At 41.3% G+C, this 27,227-nt stretch overlaps 1 protein-coding gene across 3 annotated transcripts in view; it reads right to left on the reverse strand.

The window, feature by feature from the left end:
- Positions 1 to 26,993, reverse strand: part of USP28 (ubiquitin specific peptidase 28) — a 56,156-nt gene extending 29,163 nt beyond the window's left edge. For all 3 annotated transcript variants that reach the window (XM_011977026.1, XM_011977025.1, XM_011977024.1), the window contains exons 1-10: positions 26,919 to 26,993; positions 25,172 to 25,304; positions 14,632 to 14,737; positions 13,569 to 13,728; positions 7,678 to 7,764; positions 6,482 to 6,619; positions 4,986 to 5,059; positions 3,923 to 3,999; positions 2,255 to 2,403; positions 272 to 399 (exon numbers count right to left, since the gene is read on the reverse strand). In XM_011977026.1, the coding sequence (XP_011832416.1) occupies positions 272 to 399; positions 2,255 to 2,403; positions 3,923 to 3,999; positions 4,986 to 5,059; positions 6,482 to 6,619; positions 7,678 to 7,764; positions 13,569 to 13,728; positions 14,632 to 14,737; positions 25,172 to 25,304; positions 26,919 to 26,987 (1,121 nt within the window). In that variant the 5' untranslated portion in view covers positions 26,988 to 26,993. The remainder of the gene's footprint in view (positions 1 to 271; positions 400 to 2,254; positions 2,404 to 3,922; positions 4,000 to 4,985; positions 5,060 to 6,481; positions 6,620 to 7,677; positions 7,765 to 13,568; positions 13,729 to 14,631; positions 14,738 to 25,171; positions 25,305 to 26,918) is intronic.
- Between the last annotated feature and the right edge of the window lie 234 nt (positions 26,994 to 27,227).

The following is a 27,227-nucleotide window of genomic DNA, read 5'->3' on the forward strand; positions in this document are numbered from 1 at the left end:
CCCTGGAGTTCAGGTAGTTCCTACCCCCAAAAAGAGGAGGGCTTTCACCTAAAGTCTTGCTACTCAAATCATGGTCTGGAGATCAGAAGCAACATAAGCACAACCCTGGGAGGTCTTAGAAAAAGGCAAAGACCCTCAACCTAGACTCACAGAATCCAAATTTGCATATTATCATGACTCCCAGGTGATTCCTATGCATACTATACTTAGTACATGCTCATCTCTACTGCTGCAATACATCAGGAAAAAAAAAAATCAGCCAAGAACTCACCTGTCCATATAAATAATCTGAGGAAATTCCAGCTTATTGTGAATTTTCTCTGGCTGCCCAAGGGACTGATTAAACTCAAACCTTGAGAGTTCAAAGGTCAACACTGGAGGTAGCTTTGTAAACCAACGCTAGTGTCAAGAGTAGAAATGTGAGAGAAAGAAAAATTAATTTTAGTAAATAACAATAGCCAGATTTCAAATATCCCTCATCAACTTTCTTCCTTTGATATAGAACTTATACTCTAGGGAAACTCATGCTAGAACTTTTTTTTTATTCCAAACACTAAAGGAAATGAACATTTAGAATCTCATTCTCTTACAGAATATGGCTCAACATTTCTCAAGACTCCAAATTTACCAGCCAGTCAACAGAATTTTACTCAACCATCATCCTCAGAATAAACCACCCTTGGATATGTGGACTGCACTAAGCATCTACACAACTCATTCATTACATCATCAGTTTCAAAAGAGGTTTAAAAACTTAAGAAAACAGCTAGCCTAACTAAAGAATATGAAATTATGATCGAAGCAGCATGTAGCTAAAGAGACAACTCCATGGGCCAGCTAAAAAGACTCATATGTGTACATGTATTACATGCTGTTTTAGTCTATTAACCATAATTTGAATCTCCTTGATGTGTACAAAGGAAATTTGAAATAGCCTCATGGTTTTACAATTTCTCAATTTCTAAGAAAAATCTCTGAATTTCAAAAATTTACAGAGGTCTCATAAAGAAGCCAGTCAAATCAACCTACGATGTTACTTGAGTTTCAAGGAAGGCAGGCACTGACATAAAAAAGACTTAACAGTCAGGGATCACAGGTGAGGAAAAGCTAAATCAGATTTGGCTTTTGTATTCAATTCACCTGTATGTCTGAGGTTCCTGTCAACAGCTTTAAAATGTTTCCTTTACCACAAGTGCAAGCAGCATTCCCTTCAGAGACCCTGTCAGCATAATGAGGTGAATTCAGACAGCCTGTGAGACTACCTCAGGGTGAAATCTAAATGAGCATGATGATTTTGTTGTTTTTGTTTAATTTTTATAGAATTCCCATCCTGGAATACAGGTCTTCACAGGCCTAAGTATAGCTGGTGAACATTCCCTCTTTTTTAAGAGGATGCACCAGGTTTGCACAGATGGTACAGATGACATAATTCCTCCATTAGGAATCAGTTATTTCCTTGAAAAGCCAGGGAGGCAGCAGCTCTCTGAGTTCCAACACTGCTCTACAGTGAATGTATTTTCATATGGCTCATGTTAGGCTCCCTATTTTAATTCAGGAAAGCTCCGCTTTCTCCTATAGTAATTACTGAGTTGGACTCATATATAAGCCACAGTTTTGTCTCAAAACGTATGCTCAATGGAGAACAATCCCAACTGTATAGTGTTAAGAATTATGTTGCAAATGCTATTCACTAATTCTTAACCCAACTGGAATACTGAGATGTTAACTACCCATGCTCTCCCTTTAACTTCCCCCCTTTCTTTCCAACCCAGAAAAAAAAAAAAAAGATAAATAAACAAACAAATGAAAATTAAATTTTAAAAATGTTAAAAGCAAAGGCAGAATTTACAATTGAGAACAGTAAATACTATAACAGGGAAAATAGTCTAAATGGCATACCATAGGAGTTAATCACTGTACTTTTACCCTCCGAAAATATGGAGGCAGTGGGCTCTCCCTACTCAGGTACAGGTAGGCTTCAACAGAAAGAGAGAAACTTGATCATACTTAAAACATCAGAAGCAGCATTCAACCTTTACACGAGTAACTCAAATTCATAGTTTTAGTAAAAATTTTATTTATCAAAGTACTGATACTCACTGACTCACATCAACTGATGAGAGACTTAAGACAAATTCAAGTTCTGCTAAGTGTAAAGTTACTTAATATGTGATGGGAAACTAGTCTGCCCAAAAGCTCACTCCTACTTAACTGGCTTTGTCACTGGCATAGCAAATAAAGATCTCCAACGTACCTCTTGTCCATACTTCACTGAGTGATCAGAGGGAAGAAGCTCAACATCACCCTCCACCATGGCCCCTTCCAAACACTCGTCTAAGTTGCGATAACCGTTTACCTGAAGAGGATACTGGCCAAAGGTCTCATTGTTACAAAAGGGTTTTCCTAGGCAAAGAGAGAGACTTTTTAAACAAGACATCATTATGACTATCTAAAGCCTATCTTCTGGCTCCACAGAGACAACATTTTAAATTCAGCAACTTTCTGACAGCTTGTTAGAAATGCACTTAAGCCTTTATAGCAACCTATAATGAGCCAGTCAATCCAGACACTGAACACTGACAACCAGTAACATTGGGAAAAGGCCAGGGGCGTGGTGGCTTATGCCTGTAATCCCACCGCTTTGGGAGGCCAAGGTGGGAGGATCACTTGAGGCCAGGAGTTTAAGACCAGCCTGGAAAACACAATGACACCCCTGTCTCTACAAAAAATAAAAATTATCCAGGTGCAGTAGCACACGCCTGAAGTCCTGGCTACTCAGAAGGATAAGGTAGGAGGACTTCTTGAGCCCAGAAGTCTCAGGTTACAGTAAGCTATGATGATGCCACTGTGCTACAACCTGGGCAATAGAGCAAGAACTTGTCTTTAAAAAAAAAAAAAAAAAAAAAACTGCAAAAAGAAAGACAACCAGACATTATGTGCTTCCTAATCAAGGGTTTTCTCACCACCTGTGAATAGTCTTGCCAAAAAAAGCCTTACCTAACTCTAGTCAAATCTCTAAATCCAACTGCCAATTTATAAGAGGAGGAGTAGAGAGGAACATGGGGATATGTTAAAATATGTTAAATATGTATCAGAGGACATGCAAACAGCAAAATTTCCGATTGTGGAAATGCTACAGAACAAACAACCCAGTCTCTCCAAAAAATACATTTCAAGGAAAAAACGATGGAGGGGGAGCCTACAAATATTCAGTCATAAATGAATCACATACTGGGGTCCTGATTAAAACAAACTCTAAAAATAAATTTTTCTATTTTTTTTAAATTATGAAAACAAATTAGAAATCTGAACACTGACTAAATATTTGATAGTTTAAAATGCTATTTTTCAGAGTCATATTGGTACTGGGTTGTTTTAAAAAGTATCAGATTGGTAAGAGTGGGGTGGGATGGGGAATGACTGGCTGTGGGCTAAGGCTGTATTCATGGAGGTTTTAAAATTGCTCTATTTGAATGTATTCTAAATTCTCCATAATTAAAAATAAATTATGTGTCTAGCATGCAGCTTAGACAGATAAGCCTCCAGAGTGAAAAGTCTCTAGTCTAGAAAAACATTTCGTGCAGTCTCACTCAATAAAACCTTTTGAGATTCGGTGTTATATTAGAATAAGCAACACAGAGAAAACTGAGTAAAATTACTACCTGACATTAATGTCAGATTTGGGCTGTGCAAGTATTAATATGATAAATCTGAGATAAAGATTGTGCACATTTTACAGATGAAGAGACTGAGGATCCAGAAGCCTCCATAGATTATCCACAGTTAAACAGAGGCAGAACCAATATTCAGACCTGGGTACTGCTGACTCTCAAGCTTTTTCACTGTACTGCCTCCTCAAAGGGACACAGTAATAAAGATATGATCACAGGTCTAGAATTAAAATTCAGAGCAGAGAATTTACCTTCACGAACCCCTTCAGTCAGGAAAGTACCATAGAACAGCTGCACCATTGGATTTTCAGATTTGTTCCTGGGACTGCTGCTTTTAGGAAAAGGAGACAATTCTGGATTGTTTGGATTAAGATATGTGCTACATAAAATCCAAGCATCATTCAAAAGCAAAAATAGTGCATTTTCATCAACCCCCAAAGAGCCAGGTATGATCTAAATAAGTAACAATTAGTTCAGTTCAAATACTTCTTGAACACCTTCTTTCGAGCATTGTGCTAAACTCTGAAGACACAAAGACAAGAAGGTCCAATCCCTGGACTTAAGGAGCTTAAAACCTAATAGCAGAGTCACAAATGCAGACAAATACAGGTATCTGTATGCTTTCAATATATACATCTATATCCAATGATAGATGTATGCAAGGTATAGAAGTAGTATAAACGTACGAATGAACTCTGTTGCACAGATTTACAAATACAAAACATTTTTCTCCCTGATACAATAGAAATAAAAAGTTTCTTCTTACAAGTCCATCTCAAATTGCTAACTATGTTAAGTTGCTGTTTCCAAAACCATTTTATAGTTACAATTCTTCTACCTAGAATTGAAACCATTTAAAACACAGATTTCTCAGAGGGATATCCATATTGTGCCCTAAATTTCACTTCTCTGAGTGACTGAGATGACTATAGCCTATACTCGACATATTCTAAGTAGACCTCAAAAGGGATCTTAAATTTAAGTATCCGTATTATACCATCATGTTTGCAACAGAGGTTGATTTGACCTTTTTACAAATACATTTTATAGTACATGCTGAGTTTAACAAAGTTAACACTTATTGTCCTTTAGTTGGGGGCGGGGGAAAAGCTGCAGGATTAGATGACTGCTATATCCTCAGAGGGGAAAGCTGAAGGTGACAGGGATACATGATGAGGACTACCTCAGTGATTATCCCAGGAGGTGTGGTTAAAAACCAGCAATTTCTACTTAAGGAGAGTAACTTTCCAGCATATAATTCTCACTGCCCCACTGTGAGTTGGAAGGATGTACAAACAAACCCTCAACACTCACTTAACATTAACAGCTAGCTGGAATGCGTCCTCTAGCCAATCCAGGAGCTTGTGTGTGAATTCACTCACATCTTGCTATAAGAGAGGCACAAATTGCATAAAAGTTAGATGCAATACTAAGAGAAATTAAAATTTATCCTTATCCCACCAATGATTTAAGATTATACTACCATAAAAGCATTTCTTTTTTTCTTTTTGTTTTTTGTTTTGAGACAGGGTCTCTCTCTGTCACCCAGACTGGAGTGCAGTGGCACGATCTCAGCTCACTGCAGCCTCTGCCTCTCAGGTTCAAGCAATTCTCCTGCCTCAGCCTCCCAAGTAGCTGGGATTACAGGCACACACCACCACGCCCGGCTAATTTTTGTATTTTTAGTAGAGACGGGGTTTCACCATGTTGGCCAAGCTGGTCTTGAACTCCTGACCTCAAATGATCCACCTGCCTCGGCGTCACAAGTGCTGGGATTACAGGCATCAGCTATTGCGCCCAGCCTGAAAGCATTTATTTTTGGGGGCTGAATATCATGAAAACATAGAAACACTGAAACCCAGCTACTATACATAAAAAAGAAGGTGCATTAAGCAACCTGTAAGTTGTAGCTAGAAGGAAGCTGGAACTCAACTACTTCCAGCCACATCTACTTATGACAAAGAAAGAAAAATAAACAAAATCTTCCCAGTAGGACTTCTTAAGAAAAAGGCCCAAGGAACTCTAGAACAATACAGAGATCTGAATAAAGAAAGAAAATTTTAATGTTTTGAGAATTTTGTAGAACTGTAGGACCTTCAAATAGAGAATGAAAAAAAATCATATGAGGAAGAAGCTGATCTAATTAGTGACAGCTTTGTTTTTGTTTTTTAATTATTTTTTCAGAGACAGGGTCTCACTCTGTCACCCAGGCTGGAGTACAGTAGCACAATCACAGCTTATTGCAGCCTCAAACTCCTGGGTTCAGGGATCTTCATGCCTCAGCCTCCCGAGTAGCTGGGACTATAGGCGCGTACCACCATGCCCAGCTATTTTTTAATAGGAGGTAGGGAAAGCAAAGTCTAGAAGAGAGAAGTTGCTGAGAAAAGCTCCTTCCTGAACTCAGATTTAGATATTTTAAAGCTACAATTTCCATCTGGACCATTCCAAGACAAAGGTGCAGACAAAGGACTACTTTTCTTGGTATCCCTTTTGTTACAGTTCATTGAGGTATTTTCCAATCTCCTCCTTTGCACGTCAATAGCCCCTGTATAATTCTACATTCTTTCTACTACTATTTCTTCTTCTCTTTAGAACTGCCAGACCCGGTGCAACACACGCACACTCTCTCACACACACACACATGCTTTCTCTCTCACCACCTGTTCTGTAGGCAAAATAAAAGTCAGAAACGAGCGCCCATAGTCCTGCTTAGTCATGTTCACAGCTTGTTATGCAGCTGAAATAAAGCAGTACCACATTAATATTGACAAGGCGTGACTTCAAACTCAAGAATAAGGCTTCTTTTGTACCTGCTGTTCCTCAGATGACCGGAATGCTCCCTTTAATAGATCCAGGGCTGCAGACGGGTCTACAAATTTTCTATTTGATCCCATCATTAGAGCAAACAAATACTGAAGCTCTTGCATAAACATGATATTTCTCTTTTCCTGTAGAAAACAAAGCACATGTACTCTTACAACATCTCATTTAGAAAATCAGAATGTGTAAAGAAAAAAAAAGTTTTCGTGAGCCGGGCGCAGTGGCTACGCCTGTAATCCCAGCACTTTGGGAGGCCGAGGCAGGTGGATCATGAGGTCAGGAGATTGAGACCATCCTGGCTAACACAGTGAAACCCCGTCTCTACTAAAAATACAAAAAAAAATTTGCCGGGCGTGGTGGCGGATGCCTGTGGTCCCAGCTACTCGGGAGGCTGAGGCAGCAGAATGGCGTGAACCCAGCAGGCGGAGCTTGCAGTGAGCCGGATTGGGCCACGGTACTCCAGCCTGGGCAACAGAGTGAGACTCCATCTTGAAAAAAAAAAAAAAAAGAAAAAAAGTAAAAAAGAAAAAAAAGAAAGGGGAAATGTGGTCATTTAAGAAAAAAAAGTTTTCAATAATCATGCCCTCATTTATATTTACCTAGATCTAGGTGAAAGCCACAGGGCTATATATGTTACAGGGACTCTGGGAAGGACTGTACTCTAAACTGAAGAGTAACTATGTAGAAGCCAGAGAGACAGCACTGTTGGAAAAACAGAAATGTCCACTTTCTGAAGCTGCTGCCCTCCCTCTCATGGAGAAAACGCATTACGCTAAGGTGAAATCCTGGGAAGGGTTAAATTGCCGGCAGAAGGCTACAACCTTTGGCAAAAACACAATAAAATAGACAAAGAAGGCTCAGGTCTCTGGCATCAGGGCATCTCTCCAGCATTACATCACTTGAGCAGCTCAGGAAGAGAAAGGATACAACAAGCATAACAGTATTTGGGGTCTCCCCACCCACATATTCTTGGAGCTGTTTTTCTCATTTTATTCCTACTTAATTTTACATTTTTGCATACCCTTATATGTTATCCCAAAAAAGGAAAATGAGCCATTTAGAAATGAAAACAAGTATTAGCACAGGCCACAGAGTATCACGGATATCAGCTTTAGGCAAAAATCTGGAAGCCTTAGGGATGAAAAGGACTAAACAACAGTGAAGAAATTTGTTGACACCAACTTACTGTGTGACTTCGACAATTTTCAAGTACATTTTGTGGCAGATTATAACTGAGAACGAGTCTTCGAAATTCAGGCAATTGAAAGAGAGACTGAAATAAAGAAAGAAAGGGATTCACAGCCTTTCCTGAAAATAACGGCAGCAACATATATATTTTTCACTTTAAATATTTTATTTCATATTTAAAAGTTTGCAAAACTATCAATCTGGCAATTCCACTTATGTTATTTCTAAAGAAATAATGGTTGCGCACAAAAAATTAGCTCAAAGAATATTAATACTTTTAGGAAAAAACTGAAACAACCTAATGTCTAACAAAAGGAGCAGTTTTTGTTTTTTGTTTTGTTTTTGTAGAGACCAGGTCTCCCTATGTTGCCCAGGCTGGTCTCAAACTCCTGAGCTCAAGAGATCGCTCCTTCGGCCTCCCAAAGTGTTGGGATTACAGGCACAAGCCACCAAGCCCAGCCAAAAGAAGCAGTTTAAATACATTATACTGTGTTTACACAATAGACTATTAAGCAGTCACTGAAATATTGTAAAAAGTGTTTATAAAATGACCTACTATATGAAGTGAAAATGAAAAAAACAAGAGCTATGTGTATCAACAGGGGTAAACCTCAAAACTACATTTTGAGTGATAAAAAGTTACAGAAAAAAAGTATTATACTGCTTATATTAAGTTTAACAACACGTAAAACAAGACTACATATTGTTCAGGGATACATCCAAGTGTGGTTATGTCTGTGGGAAAGGGAGGATGTCACAACAGGAACTCAATAGAACAGAAATTTGTAACATTAACTTTTTAAGACAGGTGGTTAGTATAGCAGTGTTTACTATTATCCACTCCTTGTCATAACATTGCATTTTTTTAAAGTTTAACAGCAGATGGTAGAACTGGAGAGAGGGATTCTTTTTATTATTTGCAAATCACATTTTTCTACTATGAATACCTTTCATAAGTTAATTTTCTTTAAAAATATCTCCTGTATGAATATATAACTCCTCATCCCAACACGCTCCTCAAATGAAAACCCTCTCAGGCCTGCACGGTGGAACTCTTGAAGAAGCATCCTAGGTAAATAATAGGCAAAACTTTGGAATTAGAACTAAATAAAACACCTTCTTGGTATTCTAAAAGCCCCAGGTATATTTCCTAATGTCAACCAAAAAATCCAAGTGTCGGTACTTGACTAGAGCCCATGTGCACCTCTCTGGCTTCCCTCACTCTAACACAAGCTGTGGCGGGATTCAGCCAACAGGGTGAGTGTTCACCTGGACTGGAGTGTAAACCCGGGTCATGCTGCGCCAAAGTTCTCTCCGGAACCAGGGCTTGGCTGGTGAGCTCTATCCTCAGTCACTCTCTTCTCTTCCACCTCACCTGTCTACCTAACACACCTGCATTCCTACTCTGCTGGCTACCCTGTGACATTCTTGAGTTTCTATTCTGCTGTGAGAAAAATGGCTTTACATTCTCAGCCACTTAACTCCACCTCTTCACCATCACGAAAATCAGGCTTTGCCATTATTCTTAAAAACCACATTAGGCTGGAAGTGGTGGCTCATGCCTGTAATTCCAGCACTTTGGAAGGCTGAGGCTGGCGGATCACCTGAGGTCAGGTTCGAGACCAGCCCGACCAACACAGAGAAACCCCATCTCTACTAAAAATACAAAATTAGCCAGGTATGCGTGGCATGCCTGTAGTCCCAGCTACTCGGGAGGCTGAGGCAGGAGAATCGCTTGAACCCGGGAGGCAGAGGTTGCGGTGAGCTGAGATTGTGCCATTGCACTCCAGCCTGGGCAACAAGAGTGAAACTCTGTCTCAAACACACACACACACACACACACACACAAAGATCAAAAAAAAAAAAATCACATTAAGTGTGCCCTAATACTAGGCACATTTCCCAATTTATTCCCTATCCAACCGCTGCTGTTTCTGTGTTTTCTGCATCACTTCATTACATCCTCCTCCCCTAGTCACCAAAGTTTAGAACTGCAGAAAAATCCTTGAATCTTTCTCCTAGCCATTCACATCTAATAAGTAACAAGTCCCTTGGCTTCTGCCTCTGGGTGCTCTTTATAACCTAACTGCTTTCTCCCTATCAGCGCCCCATCAACTGCTCTAATCCAACTCCCATCGCCGCTCACTTGCACCATGGCACATGGTCTCTCTGCTTCCAGAACTTCTCTTCACCAACTCACACTTGCTCACAACTGCCACGCAGCTCCTTGTAACTACCTCGCTAATATGGCAAAAATAAAGCTCCCGATTCACTCAACACTGTCATCTAGGAACAGCTTTCCTCACTCTCCCAAGTCCTGACATCCTCCTAGGTGACTTTAGTCAATCCCTGAGGACATCCTGTCAGTGCTGCCTTGAAAATATATCAAGAACCCCAACTCTTTTCTATTTCCAGGGCTACCAGTCCAGTCCGAGTCACCATCACTCTCCATGGATGACGGCCATGGGTCTCTCCCCGTGCATCCTTGCCCCTCCATCCTTATCTCGCCACAGGAGCCAGAGGGAGCCTCTTAATACTTGAGTCAGAGTTGATCAGTCTGCCACTGGGAACCTTCAGTGACTCCCTGTCCACTCAGAACCTCCTCTCCAGTGACCCTCCCTTTGCTCTTAGCATCCAGCCACTTGGACTCCAGCATGTTCCCTGAACACATCAAGCCCACTCCCACCATGAAGCCATTGGTCTATGTGTTCCTCTACCTGTAATGTTTTTTTATCCCAATAGATGCCTGGTTCACTCCCTTACTAGTCTCACCCCCTTCCCCACCTCAGTGAGGCTCATCCAACACCACAGTCAATACTGCAACCTGTTCCCACCTCTCCTGCAGTTCCAATTTCTGTAACCTTGCTCTTTTTTCCACCGGACCAATCACAGTCTAATGTATTATTATACACATTTTATTTAGCTAGTTCATCATTCTGTTAGTTTTTAGTTTACTGTTCATTTTCTATCTCATCTCATGAGAATTTACATTCCACGTGGGCACAGCTGTTTTTGTTTTGTTCACTCCTACATCAAGGGCCTAGAACACTGCTAAACGTAGAACAGGTGTTCAATCGTTTGCTGAGGGAACTCCCATGCATCCAGCCTGGAGATCTCTCAGCTTCTTGGGCATCCCATCTCTAGTGACACATTCCTCCACTCCATCTCTATCAACACCCACATCCCAGTCTGCACCCAAACTACGCCAAACAAATGAAAGGTGTCAGTTCACAGATTACACGTTCAGAAAAGCTCACTCTGCGACCATTACATGTCTTCTTTGTGTCCGATTACCTGCAGGATAGATACCTGATCTTTGACTTCAGCAGGGGCCCAAGCGAATTTATCTCTTTCCTGGCTCCCTAATAATCAGTTCCTTCCTATCTTCATTTCTTTCTCCAGCTAACATTGATGCTATGGTCTTAACTACCCTTCATTAAATTCACAGAGTGCCCTTTTGTCCTTTGATCACATACCCAACAAATGTTCCAACTTAAATGAGTTGAGTTTTCCATGTAAGAGGTTCAGAGTGCTGCCAAGAGGAAGTCCTGATAGATACTGAGCATTTTGGTATCACAATACATTTAAAGTCAACAATTTCAAGCAGATCTTCAAATTTTTGGAAATCCTACGACGGTACTCTGGTGCCAATCGGTTCTCCCACCATCTCCAACAACTATTTCAAAATCTGACTCTGTCACTTCTCCACTGTCCCAAAAAATAGCTGCTTATTTCACACAGAAAAAAAAAGACTAGACACTACTTCAACTCTAATTTGCAGTTATCATTTCTTCCTCCTCCCTTCCCATTACTCTCCTGCCCTTTTCCTTGTTAAGGCCAACCCCTGAGATATACTTTTTACGCTGTCTGCTCACGCTGTCCCAGAAGCCTTACTCAGGTATCCTCTGCCTCTGCTGCCTCTTGTCCACCCTCCACAGGAGTGAAGGCTGAGGAAGGGGGTGAATCCAGGGAGTGTTCTCTTTCTCTCTCTCTCTCTCTCTCTTTTCAGACAAGAAAGAACTGACATGTTCCACATTATCTTCCTACATTCTATTCTCAACACAGATGCCAGTGATCCTTTTAAACTGGAAGTATGATCATATCACTTCTCTGCTCCAAACCTTCCAGTACATTCCTATTTCATCTAGAATTCCCAAATCCTCATCGTGACCACAAGCTCTCCCACTCCAGCTCCACCACCTTTCCTATCCCACTGCTAGCAGTTCTGGATCACTTGGCTATTTGCTATTTCTCAGACACATGAAGCAAGCTCCTGAACCTCAGTCTGCTTATTTGCTGTTCATTGTCTGAAATGTTCCCTATGTAATTATACAGCTCATTCCCTGGCCACCTTCAGACCTCAGCTCAAATGCCCACCTCATCAGAAAAGCCATCCCTGACCCTCTGCCCTCTCCAGCTGAACCCTGTCGAATCCCCCAGACTCACTCATTCATCTTTACACTTGTCACCTCCTGATGTTTTGTTTACTGTCTGTGCCACTCTTTCCAAAGTAAACCATGAGAGTACAGGTTTTGTTTTAGTCCCTGCTGTTTCCCCAGAGCCTAAGAGTACATAGAAGCTGGATGTAGTGGATGTGCAGCAAGGGAGAATTCCAGTTTTTAGTTTCAGCAGCTGGGTAGTACCATGATGGAGAAGACTGTGGGGGTGAGTGCCAAGGGCTGCCTTGGGGCTATGTAAGTTTAAGATACCTGATCGATACTTCTAACTACCCTCTAGTGAATTCATTCACTCCCTTGGTTTTATTTATTCACTCCCTTGGTTTTATTGCTATCTATATGGTGCTGATTTCCAAAACTATATCTGGAGCCCACTACTTTTTCTGAAGTACAAATTCATATAATTGTATGCCTACATGGTATCTCCTTAAACTCATTTAAATTGGAGGATTTGCTGGGTATGTGATCAAAGGACAAAAGGGCACTCTGTGAATTTAATGAAGGGTAGTTAAGACCACAGCATACACAGGCACAGGTACCTCAGACTCAGCATATCTAAAACTGAGCTGATCGCAGGGCGCGGTGACTCACGCCTCTAATCCCAGCACTTTGGGAGGCCAAGGCAGGCAGATCATGGGGTCAGGAGTTGGAAATCAGACTGACCAACATGGTGAAACCCCGTCTCTACTAAAAATACAAAAATTAGCCAGGCCTGGTGGTGCGTGCCTGTAGTCCCAGCTACTCAGGAGGCTGAGGCAGGAGAATTGCTTAAACCTGGGAGGCGGAGGTTGCAGTGAGCTGAGATCACACCACTGCACTCCAGCCTGGGCAACAGAAAAAGACGCGTGTCAGAGAAAAACAAAACAAACAAATAAAAAAACCTGAACTGAAATCCACTTTTAATACACACCCAAATTATTCCTCTTCCAAGGTCAAATGGTACTATAATCCACCTGGCTACTGGAACTAGAAACCTCATAGTCTTACTCAACTACTGCAGGCATATCCTGTATCCAACTGCCCAGCAATCCTGAAGATTTGATCTCCTCGGCGCCTCAAGAATGCATTCACTTCTCTCCTTCCATGATTTCTGCCACTTCTCTACTCCAGGCCACCACTGTGGCCTACCGGGACAGCTATGATAGCCTTCAACAACTGATTCCTCCTTATTCACTCTCACTGCTATAATATAGTATTCACTAAATGCTTATCCAAAACACCTATTCAATATATTTACAACCACAGCAGATTTCTTTTTAGTACTGCCCAACTTAGACATTAAAGCATCTAAATCCAAACACAATAATGCCAGAAAAACTCCCCAGTTTTAAATATCTGTTTTAATTTTTTGAAAGCTATGTTTCTACATTTCAGTTTAATAAATTACAAAGTTACTTCCAAAAGACACAGTTATCTCTTAAAAATATCATACCTGAATAACAGCACTAAACCAACACGTATTGCCAACATTTTTCAGCCCAACTGGCCAACCATCAACTCTCCTCCAGTCATTGGGATTGGGGTTTTCTCCCCAGACTTCACAGCGTTTTCTCTTTGAGCGTTTAGTTTCTGCAGAGGTTGCTTCATGCATCCTATATTGTGCAGCATGGCACACATCAAAAAAGAAAATAGTTAAAGAATAAATATAGCATATGGAGGATGCTGTAACCTTTTGTGGATAATTCAAAACGCCAGAAAAAGTATTTACTGGATAATCCCTAGCTATATAAGGAACTGTAAGATTGTAACGCAACTGAAAAGCAAGATTTAAACGTAGAAATGTTAATCCTTCCCTAACAGACATTATTACTAATAAGGTCCATGATAGAACTGAGTTGAAATTCAAGACTATTTAAGGCTACCATATTAGAAATTTTAGATTTCAACACAGTGAACTATCTAAGACCTCACCACTGAAAAGGGCAGGAGAGACACTGTGCTACAGGTAAGAGCCTCCAAATTGCCCAGGACACAAAACATAGCCCTATGTTCCCTGAAATAAACATCTCAGCAGCATATGGGAATAAACATGTCCAGAAACGGAGAGGCCACCACTGGAACTAGATGTTGGTGAACAGTACCAAACAATCACCCAATCAGTACCAGTTCAAAAAAATAGATTCCTTGATCACTTATGAGACAGGGTAGTTGAATAACGCATTTAAAAACGTGCAACAGCATAACCCTCAAAGTTTATAAAAGAGAATATACATTTATCAAATACCTGGACTAGGTTGTTTTTAATTCACCCTAGCAACTGTGAACTGAAATACCTTGCACGCTTCTACTCAAAGACACAGGTTGCAATAAGACCCCTTTCAGTTTGGCTTTTTCAAAAGTGAACCAAAGAGTAAGCTAATGCGAATTCAAAATTTCTCCTAAAAGACATTTCATTCAGGCACTTAGCAGAATTATTCCTGACTGGCATTCACAGAGCTATTGCCTTTGACATACACACAAATGTGGGGGCAACGATTATAAGTTAAATCAATAACCTGTTAAGATCTCTTCCATCAGCTTGAATTTTGGGAGACTCCAATAGACTCAAAGCAATGGCAGCCTGAAGATCATCTTTGTTATCATGAGTAAGGTCTATCACTTCTGTAAGATAAACAGAAATTTAATTAGTCTATATATAGAAAACACTGCCCTTCTGTAATACAAGAAAAAGGTAAAGACATACTCCCTAGCTTTCATTACAACAATTGCTCAACTGTGTAACAATTTTATTACCCTATTGCATAGTCAAATGAGTAACTTCAGCTACACTGTAACCTTAGACTAGCCCACAGTACAGAAATAACAAGCTGTAATAATCAAATGAATCAAATACCCTCTTCTGTATTCTCACTCCACAAAGTCAAAAGTAGATCCCATACATGTGGGTTAAATAGTCTCTATTATCACAAAACATCAGCCAAATATCAAACATCCAGGGAACAGATATTTTCAATTTCATACAAAATATTCCAGAGAATAGGGATATACTCAACTAGTTAAGAACAGTAAGAGAAAGAAAAAGTGAAACTCACACGATACAAAATACTCACAGATACAAAATACCTAAACAAAATATTAGCAAATAGAACCCAATAATATACAAAAAAAAATACATATTAAGACCAAGCTGAGTTTACTGCAGGAAAAAAAAATTGAGTTAATACTAGATGGAACAGTAAAATTCACTATCTTAACAATTAAAAGAAAAAAATGGATCATCTTAACAGATACAGAAAATGTATTTGATAACATTCAACTTTCTTTCAGGATAAAAACTGAAAGCCAACTAGGAAGAGAAAAAATATCCTTAGGCTGAGAAAAAGTATCCCTGAGAAGCCCACAGAAAACTGTTACACTTAATGGAAAAACGTTAAGTACATTTGCTTTAAAATCAAGACTAAGACAAACACATCTATTATCACTGCTTTTATTCACCATGGTTCTGGAAGTTCTAGGCAGGCAGTAAGAACTTTTGGGCAAGGTGGGTCATGCTTGTAATCCCAGCACTTTGGGAGGCCAAGATGGGAGGATCAGCTGAGGTCAGGAGTTTGAGACCAACCTGGCCAACATAACATGGTGGAACCTCATCTCTACTAAAAATACAAAAAATTAGCTGGGCGTAGTTGCATGTGCCTGTAATTCCAGCCACTTGGGAGGCCAAGGCAGGAGAATCACTTGAACCCTGGAGGCGGAGGTTGCAGTGAGTGGAGATTGTGTCACTGTACTCTAGCCTGGACAACAGAGTGAGACTCCCATCTCTAAGAATATAAAGGCTGGAAAATAAGAAGCAAAACTGTCATAATTCACGGATAATAATCACCTACAAGGGAAACCCAAAATAATCCACAGCTACTCTGGGCACACTGCCTATGTGGTAGCCCTGTTCCACAGGAGCAGTTAAAAAAATAAAAGAGGCTGGAAGCAGTGGCTCACGCCTATAATCCCAGCACTTTGGGAGGCCAAGGTGGGTGGATCACCTGAGGTCGGGAGTTCAAGACCAGCCTGACCAACAAGGAGAAACTCCCTCTCTACTTAAAATACAAAATTAGCCAGGCGCGGTGGTGCATGCCTGTAATCCCAGCCACTTGGGAGGCTAAGGAAGGAGGACCGCTTGAACCTGGGAGGCGGAGGCCACAGTGACCCAAGATCATGCCATTGCACTCCAGCCTGGGCAACAAGAGCAAAACCTCCATCTCAAAACAAAAATTTTTTAAATTAAAAAAAACACACAAGTATTACAAAACTGCAGTAATCAAGACTGTGTGCTGCTGGCATAAGGAGACATATACATCAATGGAACCGAATTTACAGTCCAGAAATAAACTCTTACATTCCTGGTCAATTGATTTTCGACCTAAGTACTAAGACAACTCAAGAGGGAAAGAATATCTTTTCAACAAATGGTGCTGTGACAACTGAACACCACATGCAAACGAATAAAGCTGAACTCCTACCTAGCCCCACATACAAAAATTAAGTCAAAATGGATCAAGTCCTCAAAATGAGAGCTAAAATATAAAACGCCTAGAGGACGACACAGGTGTAAATCTTCATGACCTTAGATTAGGCAACAGAATCTGAGATGACACCCAGAGCATAAGAAACCAAAGAAAACATAGAATAAAAAATCTTTCGGGCTTCAAAGGACACCATCAATAAGTAAAGAGACTGCTGGGCACAGTGGCTCACATCTGTAATCCCAGCACTTTGGGAGGCCCAGGCGGGCGGATCACTAGGTCAGGAGTTCGAGATCAGCCTGACAAAAATAGTGAAACCCCATCTCTACTAAAAATACAAAAAAATTAGCTAGGCATGGTGGCAGGTGCCTGTAATCTCAGTTACTTGGGAGGCTGAGGCAGGAGAACTGCTTGAACATGGGAGCCAGGAGGCAGAGGTTGTAGTGAGCCGAGATCACACCACTGCACTCCAGCCTGGGAGACAGTGCGAGACTCCGTCTCAAAAAAAAGAAAAAAAGAAGTAAAGAGACAACTCACAGAAAGGGAGAAAATATTTGCAAAACATGCATCTGATAAGAGATCTATACACTGAACATACAAAAAGAACTCCTGTAACCGAATGAGACACACAAAGAGTGATTTCAAAAACGGGCAGAAAATCTGAATTGATATTTCTCCAAAGAATATACTAGATAAATGACCAATAAGCATAAGATGCTCAACATCACTAATCATCACAAAAATGCAAATCAAAACTACAATGAGATATCCTTTCACACCCATAGCGACAGCTATCAAAAAATATTATTAATAAGATTGGTAAGGATATGGAGAAACTGGAACCTTTGTGCACTGTTGGTGGGATTTCAAAATGGTGCAGTTGGCCAGGGTGGTGGCTCATGCCTATAATCCCAGCACTTTGAGAGGCCAAGGTGGGCAGATGGCTTGCGCTAAGGAGTTCAAGACCAGCCTGGGCAACGTGGCGAAACCTTGTCTCTAAAAAATTCAAAAAATAAAAATAAAAAATAAAAAATACCTGGGCATGGTGTTATGTGCCCATAGTCCCGGCTACTTGGGAGGCTGGGGCGGGAGGATCACTTGAGCCTGGGAGGTCTAGGCTGTATTGAGCCCTGTTTGCACAACTGCACTCCAGCCTGGGTAACAGTGAGACTCTGTCTCAAAAAAAAAACCCAACAAACAAAATAAATAAATAAAATACGGCCAGGCATGGTGGCTCATGCCAGTAATTCCACACTCAGGGAGGCCGAGGCAGGCGGATCACTTGAGGTCAGGAGTAGACCAGCCTGGGCAACATGGTGAAACACTGTCTCTACTAAAAATACAAAACTTAGCTAGGCATGGTGGGACACACCTGTAGTCCCAGCTACACAGGAGGCTGAGGCATGAGAATCACTTGTACCCGGGAGGTGGAGGCTGCATTGAGCCAAGATCGTGCCACTGCACTCCAACCTGGGCGACAGAGCAAGACCCTGTCTCAAATAAACAAACAAACTAAATAAATAAATAAATAAAAATAAATGGTGCAACTACTGCAAAAAACAGTATGGAGGCTATTCAAAAAATTAAAAATAGAACAACCATATGACCCAGCAATTCTATTTCTGCGTACAGATCCAAAAGAATCTAAAGCAGGGTCTTTTTCTGAGACAGTCTCACTCTGTCACCCGGGCTGGAGTGCAGTGGCACAATCTCAGCTCACTGCAGCCTCAACCTCCAGGGCTCAAGGGATCTACTTGCTTCAGCTTCCCAGGTGGCTGGGACTACAGGCACACACCATCACACCTGGCTAATTTTTCTATCTTTTGTAGAGACAGGGATTCACCATGTGGCCCTGGCTCTTGAACTCCTGAGCTCAAACTATCCACCTGCCTCAGCCTCCCAAAGTGCTGGGATTACAGGTATAAGCTACAGTGCCCAGCCTAAAGCAGGGTCTTGTAGAGATATCTGTACATCCAAGTTCACAGCAACACTATTCACAAGAGCCAAGAGGCAGAAACAACCCAAATGTCCATTAATGAATGGATAAACAAAACATGGCATATACATACATACAAATGGAATATTACTCAGCCTTAAAAAGGAAAGAAATTTGAGGCATGCTGTAACATGAAGTCTGAAGACGTTCTGTTAAGTGAAATAAGCCCACTGCAAAAGGACAAACAGTGTATTTCTACTTATATGAGGTTCCTAGAAATTCAGAGAAAGAGTAGAATGGAGGAGAGAAAAAATGGGGGTTACTGTTCAATGCATACTAAGTAAATGAAATGTTCTAGAAATGGATGGTGGTGATAGCTGCACAACAATATGAATTTATTTAATACTTCTGAACTGTACATTTAAACAGTTAAGATGGCAAACTATATGTTTTACCAAAAAAGACTGGAAAAAAGAAGAAATACTGTCACATGCTACAACATGGATGAAACTTATGACAGATGTTATGCCAAATGAAGTAAGCCAGTCACAAAAAGACAACTACCGTATGAGTCCACTTATATGAAGTATTTAAAGTGGTCAAACTCATAGAAACAGAAAGCAGAATGGTAGTTACCAGGGGCTGGGTATGGAGTTCAGATTTGCAATATGGTAACATTCTGGAAGTTGTTTCACAACAATTTGACTATTCTTAACACTCCTGAACTCTATATTTAAAAATGGATAAAGTATTTAAAAATCGAATATTTGTGATATCTTTAGATTTTATGTAATATGTTTTTTACTAAAATAATAATTTCAAGTAATAAATTATCCAATTATCAGGCCAGGCACGGTGGCTCACGTCTGAAAAACCAGCACTTTGGGAGGCCGAGGCAGGCAGATCACTTGAGGTCAGGAGTTTGAGACCAGCCTGGCCAACATTGTGAAACCCCGTCTCTACTAAAAATACAAAAATTAGCCGGGTGTGGTGGTGTGCGCCTGTAATCCCAACTACTCAGGAGGCTGAGGCAGGAGAATAGTTTATACCTGGGAGGCAAAGGTTGCAGTGAGCTGAGATCACGCCACTGCATTCCAGCCTGGGCAACAGAGCGAGCCTCCTTCTCAAAAATAAATAAATAAATAAATAATCAATCCAATTATCACTATAACTATTCCAATTATCATAATTTTGATAGAATATTACCATTCTATTTCCGTCTAGGTAAAATTACCTAGATGGTACCTAGATTGTTACCATTTAGGTAACAATCATTAATGGCTGCTGAATATGCTAAGTGAGAAACTTCATAATAGATGAAATAAGCTGACAATACCTAAATACAATTACGATTTTAACAACACAAAGAGGGCAACCAGAAATTACATGCTTCTCAATGTAACAAAATAGAAGATATATACACACCACCACCTATGACCCAGTTGTGCCAGATAAGCATCTGCATTTATAGGAAAGACATGAGACAGAAAAATCCATTGAAAGATACCACAGTAATACAATTGCCAAACTCCAGAATGCGTGAAAATTGACATAACCAAGGACTTGATTTCTTTGGATATTAAGCTGCAAGAAAAGGGGGGGCGGATTTTATAAATAAAGAGAGTCTTAAAAGACACTTCAAACATACTTAATGTTCTAATTTATTTGGATCATTGTTCTTACAAAAACTGCAAACACTGTTAATGAGATAACCAGAGAAATTTCTACACGGGGTATTTGATGATATTAAGGGATCATGGATGATATTAAGGGATTATTTTTAGTGTGATAATGTTGCAGTTTTGAAAAATAAACAGTTCTCTTTTAGAAATGTTACCCAAAAAGCTAAATATAGAATTATCATATGACCTAGCAACTCTATTTCTAGGTATATATACAAAAGAGCTGAAAACAGATACTCAGTGAAATAGACACTGGCTTTATCATGACAGGGATATTCACTCACTGAAAATGCCCATTACCCAGGTCATGCGGGTTAAGGACACCCCTTCAGTGTGGACCCCTCATACAACATGACCATAGCAAAACTGACAAACAGTTCTGGAAGCCTCATTAGATTTGCTATCTTAACTTCCTCTCATGGGTCTTACAGATGCTAATAAAAAACAACAGGTTCATTAACAGGAAAATGGAGAAAGGCAGATGGGAAAGTCAAAGGACAAAGGTGGAAATGTTTAAAGGACTATTAAGGAAGTGAGCAAAGAAAATGCTGATGGGGTGAAACTAAGGGGAAAAAGAAAGTTTGAGATAACACAGAATTGATACTGCAGATCAGTGGGGAAATTATAGTCTTTCAATTAAACATACTGATTAAACATTTTAATACAGCACTACCAAAGGTGGCTGGACCAAAGGGAACTCTGCTGATGAATCAACATTAAAGGGCTTCAAACAAGTTTCCTGCATTTACCCCAGTTCGAAGAAACTTTATAAGCTGAAAGGCAGAGACCACAAAGAGAAAGATGACCAACAATTGTGTGGGGCCAATGTTGAGGCAGGTTAATCAAGATAAAGACTGACACACAGCCAAGAGTACTTTGGCTGAATCCCTTGCTGGGAACCCAAAGCCTTATGTACATCAGTGGTGAAGCGGTCAGGGTGGGGAGTAGAAACCTTTCTGGGGCTTCGTAACACAGCAGCACAATGCACTGTGATTCTAAAACCTGTTGATTAAGTCCTAAAGGAGGCTATACTTAGGAAAGTAAGGGTTGATGGAATTAGGACAAAATTTTATAGGCGAGTTGGCATATCTGAACCTGCTTCGATGTGAAGTGGTTCCATCTTTTCTACTTGATTGTATTATGGGGATGGATGCTGTATCAGCCTGGAGAATGTTCCCTCTACCTACTCCTATAAAACAGAAGGCATGCAAACTTGTCCTTCAAGCAATAATAATTAGACATGCTAAATGGGAACCAGAAAGATTCCCTGAGCCTACACAATAGAGTGCTGGTAGGGACAAACTGATTGCGGAGTGTTTACCAGGGCTTATGGCAAAAGCCTGTGAGTGCCTCCCAGAGACGACTACTGAGACTTTGGACTAGAGAAGTACCACTTGAGGAGCATTTATTACCTTGCTATGAGACATTAATTGAAGCTACCCTTATAAATGAGGACATAAAATCATCTTGAAACCTGAAATACTCATGCTGTCTTGTTGGGGGATGTCAGAGAAACACTTCAATGAGGATGGCAGTGCCCAAGAAAGTTCCATGATAAAATGGAAACGGTTTATACAGGATTTTGCTACCTGGAAAATGCAAGGAGGTCTTTGCATTCCCCAGGTCGCAGAGCCTCTCTTCCCCTAAGACTGACTCTGGAATTGTATGAGGAACTGCTGGATCCTACCCACACTTGGACAGTTTCCCAACAAACAGCTCTCAATAGACCAACAAAGAGCTGCTTAGTTTGCAGATGGTAGTTCCAAGGTGAATGGTTAACATCATATTTGGAAGGAAGGTCGCCACTGGGATCAAAGAAGGTAAAAACAAATCAGCAGCATGTGTTGATTGCATGCTGTTTTTCTAGCAGTGATGGAAGAATTGAACAGTGATAAAAGCCCCTGTGTTAGGCTTTTTACTCACTCACGAGCAGTGGACAGTGGCCACATGATCAGGCAGGAGAGCAATGGAAAACTGGCCTATTAAAGGGATGCCCATATGGGGCATGGCCCTATAGAAATTTGAAGGGAGCATTAAAGTAGGACATGTTGATGCCAACCAGAAGAAATCCCTTAAGATGAGTTGATACGGGGGTACTGCAGCAATGCAGAGATGGGCTGAGTCTAGACATGTTCCTTTTCCACCCTCAAGAACAAAATGCCAATAAGAACTGTTCTGTCTGCCAGGAAAAGAAACATATTGCCGACAGCTATGGGAGGATTCCCTGGTGGCAAGGCCCTGAAGACTGCTGGCCAGTGAGACTAATGCTGGTAACCCTAGGGGACTACAAATGGGTCCTGACAGGTATAGACACTGACTCTGAACTGGGCTTTACTATCCCAACAGACCATGCAAATGCTTTCAGTGCTAAAGAAAACCTGTAACAGAACCACTTACAAATTTCCACCTTCCTGGGGTGAGCCCTTTGACTCTCCCCTCTGCCTTTCCCCATTCTTTTGTTAATTAACCTAATGTTTTTATTAGCATCTGTAAGACCCATGAGGGGAAGCTGAGGTAGAGCATTTCACATGAGTAGGAAGGGTGACAATTTCCCAATCTAAGATAGCAAATTTGAGAGTAATGGTTACTCTCAAGCCCTGTTAAACAGAGTATGAATAGGTAAAAAATTATTTTGGAAAAGACTGTCATTACCTATAAAGTTGAAGATAAGCGTATCTTAATACCTATCAACTACATCACTGGATGTATACACTAAAAAAACTCTTGCATACAAGGACAAGCAACATGAATCCGAATAGCTCACGGCAGGCTTGAATAGCAAAAGCTTGAAAACAACCCCAAAGTCAACCAACAAATACATACAATGTGGTACATTCAGACCATGGAATATTACACACCAGTGAAAATGAAAGAACTACAGTTATAACCCTCCACATGGGTGAGTCTCAAAAAGAACAATGGTGACCGAAAAAAGTTGTAGTGTGTACCAAGAGAATATGAGAATACATGACAATATTCACAGCAGCATCATTCAGAATAGTTCAAAACTGTTAACAGCCCAAATGTCCATTAACACCACCTCGCCTTCCTCCCAGAAGGTTCCAGAAGGTTCTCCTTGGTCTCTCCTCCCAGAAGACTCCTTGGCTTCCAGAGTCCCCATTTTCCTGTCTTTTCCTGGGCACTCTTCACCTCCCTGGACCTCTGAACACTGGCAACAACCGGTGCTTAAGCTGCAGAACCTTTTATTTCTCTTATACCCACGCCCTTGGAGAGCTCCTCAGTCTCACAGCTTTACAGAGCATTTACAGGTTACGATTCCAAGTCCATCTACCTCCAGCCTGGACCTCTCCTCTGAACTGTGCACCTGGGTCTCCACCGTCTTGCTGACACTTCTGTCGTACATCTAACAGGCATTTCAAATTTAGTATTCCCAAAACTGATCTCTTCATTTACCATCCAAAATCTGCTCCACCTATAGTGATTCCCATCTTGGTTAAGTGCAACTCCTTTCAGTTGCTTACGAAAAACCATTTTGAGTCACCTTTAACTCCTCCCTCTTTCACAACCCTACCTCCTCAGTAAGTAAATCCTACTGCCTTTACCTTAAAAATACTATATGCCGGAATGCCAGCACTGTTTACCCTCCACCACAGCAGCCTGGCCTGGGCTCCCTGATCTGACCCATGCTCGTCACTGTCCCCTCCCCTACATTCTGTTCTCAACACCACAGTCAGAATGGAAAATGGAAATCAGTTTATATCATTCCTTTGCTCCAAACTCTTCAAAGACTACCCACCTAACTCACAGCAAAAGCCAGTACTTAGGAAGGTTCTGAATGATCCACCTCCATCTCTTTCCATGGCCCCATCCCTTTCAGCCCTCCTCACTCACCGAGCCTTACCCCTGGCCTCCTTGCAGTTCCCTGAGCAAGCCAAGGTGCACTCCCATCTTAGGGCCTCAAATGACTTACTCCCTCACCTCCCCTGCATGTTCTTAATTAAAAATCCATCCCGGCTGGGTGCAGTGGCTCACACCTATAATCCCAGCACTTTGGGAGGCTGAGGTGGGCGGATCACCTGAGGTCAGGAGTTCAAGACCAGCCTGGCCAACATGGTGAGACCCCCGTCTCTATTAAAAATACAAACAATTAGCCAGGCGTAGTGGCGGGTGCCTGTAATCCCAGCTACTTAGGAGGTTGAGGCAGGAGAATTGCTTGAACCCAGGAGGCGGAGGTTCACACAATTGCACTCCAGCCTGGGTGACAAAGTGAGACTCCATCTTAAAAAAAAAAAAAAAAAAGTCCATCCATTGGAAATCCAGTCCCCAGCCCTCTTTTTTTTTTCATTTCTTTCATTTTGTGCTTTTTATCCATGGTATTTATCATATTCTAGTATATTATATAATTTATTTACTTGTTGAGCTTCTCCCACTAAAAAATAAACTACATGCAGGCAGGGATTCAAGAGTGTTTGGTACATAGTTGGTCCTCATTTAAATAAATGCTAAACAATGAGTACATGAACAAACGAAACTTTTTTTTTTTTTTGAGACCGAGTCTTGCTCTGTCGCCCAGGCTGGAGTGCAGTGCCGGGATCTCAGCTCACCGCAAGCTCCGCCTCCTGGGTTCACGCCATTCTCCTGCCTCAGCCTCCGAGTAGCTGGGACTACCAGTGCCCACCACCACGCTCAGCTAATTTTCTGTATTTTTACTAGAGACGGGGTTTCACCATGTTAGCCAGGATGGTCTCGATCTCCTGACCTCATGATCTGCCCGCCTGGGCCTCCCAAAGTGCTGGGATTACAGGCGTGAGCCACCGCGCCTGGCCGAAACTTTTTAAGTGCCTAGAATTGTGCCTGCCACATAGCAACAGCTCAGTAATAAGCTGTTATTACTATTATTTTCAAAAGGCTGATGTGATTGACATGGAACTCACATAGACTTGGTTTCTTATTTTCTGCTAGTTCAGCAAAGGACCAAGACAGGATATACGGTACCTACTTGCTAATACTTCCTTGTTGGCAGCACTCCCTTCTACTTCAGATGGTTCTGTAGCAACAGTGTCTTGACTGGGCTCCTTAACTCTCTCATCAGTGAGAAGGCTGACTGCCTGAGTAATGTCACCATTACTGGCCTATGGGAGAAAAAGACAATAGAAATTTCAAAAGTAATCATCATAGAATTTAAAACCAGTTTTGAGTATTAACTTTATTACCCTGCTGACACACTGAGTACTTTCAGGCATAATTCTAGGGTAGAATTATAAGACTATACTGGACAGGTCTAATGTGCTTGAAGTGTCTATCAAACGCCTCGTTACAGGAGTTTCCATGCTCTGATTTCCCACAACACCCAAACAAAAGTGAAATCTCGATGGAGATTTGTTCCCATTGCTTCAGATACTACTACTCATGATTTCTGTGAACAGTCTAAAGTATGATGTGTCAAAAAAGGGGGTTGGCAATTGACATAGACATTCTAAATCAAGTCAGCCCTACAACAAAAATGCCAAGCAGGCCAGGCGCAGTGGTTCACGCCTGTAATCCCAGCACATTGGGAGGCCAAGGCAGGCAGATCGCTTGAGTCCAGGAATTGGAGACCAGCCTGAGCAACTTGGCAAAGCCCCGTCCCTACTAAAAATACAAAAACTAGCCAGGCGTGAGTCCCAGCTACTAGGGAGGCTGAGGTGGAAGGATCGCTTGAGCCCAGGAGGCAGAGGCTGCAGTGAGCCGAGATCACACCACTGCACTGCAGGCTGGGCAACCGAGTGAGATCCTGTCTCCTGTCTCAAAAAAAAAAAAAAGGCCAAGCAGTTACCTATTTTCTAGTGGTGATCTTTCTTGTTTTTAACGTTCTATGAGGAAACATTTCTAACATATATGCCAGGAAAGGGAATAAGAGAACCCCCATGTACCTATCACTTATCTTCAACAATTACCTAGTCACTTAGTCATAACCTTTCTTATTTTCTCTAAACCTCCTATACTGTCTTAGATATTCTGAAGCAAATCCTAACCATCTTATCACTGGTCAACATTTCAGAATGTATCTTTTAAAAATATAACCCATGGCCGGGCACGGTGGCTCACACCTGTAATCCCAACATTTTGGGAGGCCAGGTCGGGTGGATCACTTGAGGTCAGGAGTTCAAGACCAGTCTGGCCAATATGGTGAAACTCCGTCTCTACTAAAAAGACAAAAATCAGCCAGGTGTGGTGGCACATGCCTGTAATCCCAGCTACTCGGGAGGCTGACTGAGGTGGCAGAATCACTTGAACACGGGAGGGAGAGGCTGCAGTGAACCAAGATTGTGCTACTGCACTCCAACCTGGGCATCAGAGTGAGACTCCATCTCAAAAAAAAAAAAAAAAAAAGCTATTGTCACGCCTTAAGAGTAACAACAGGTTTTTTCAATATCAGATAACCAGTTCAAACTTCCCTGACTCAAATATCATTTAGTTTGCTGGTTTGGATAGTTTGCTGGTTTGGATAAGGAACCATAAGGCTTATACAGTGCACTGGTTGATGTTTCTTAAATCTCTTTTACGCTGCAGGGTTACCCGAACCACAAATCTCACCCAGCCCCTTATAATTTACATGTTGAAGATACTGGGTCAATCATTTGACCTGTAGAGGTTCTGTCCCCAAATGTGCTTTAATTTGGGTACAGAAATAGCTTGAACTGACATAACTATCATATAGACAGCTGCTTGAAAGCCTCCGGACTGGCAGAGATCTGGAAACCAACCTTCAGAGCTTCATGGAGAAAGGAAGGGTCCTGAATGCCTGTGATTTCTCTCAGTTGATTTAACAGCATTTGGCAGCTCTATATTTGCAAAACAAAAAAAAAAACCACAAATATGTCAGTCAGAAAGTAAACCTGGGTACATTTAAAGAATAACTAAAAGCATCTTGGATAAACAGGCCTGAGGCTTGCCCAGACTAGAATGCAGTGGCATGAGCTCACTGCAACCTCTGCCTCCTGGGTTCAAGCTATTTTCCTACCTCAGCCTCCCGAGCAGCTGGGATTATAGGCGCATGCCACCACGCCCAGCTA

Source organism: Mandrillus leucophaeus, unplaced genomic scaffold, assembly GCF_000951045.1.
Source record: "Mandrillus leucophaeus isolate KB7577 unplaced genomic scaffold, Mleu.le_1.0 Scaffold172, whole genome shotgun sequence".
In the NCBI taxonomy this organism is placed as follows: Eukaryota; Metazoa; Chordata; class Mammalia; order Primates; family Cercopithecidae; genus Mandrillus; species Mandrillus leucophaeus.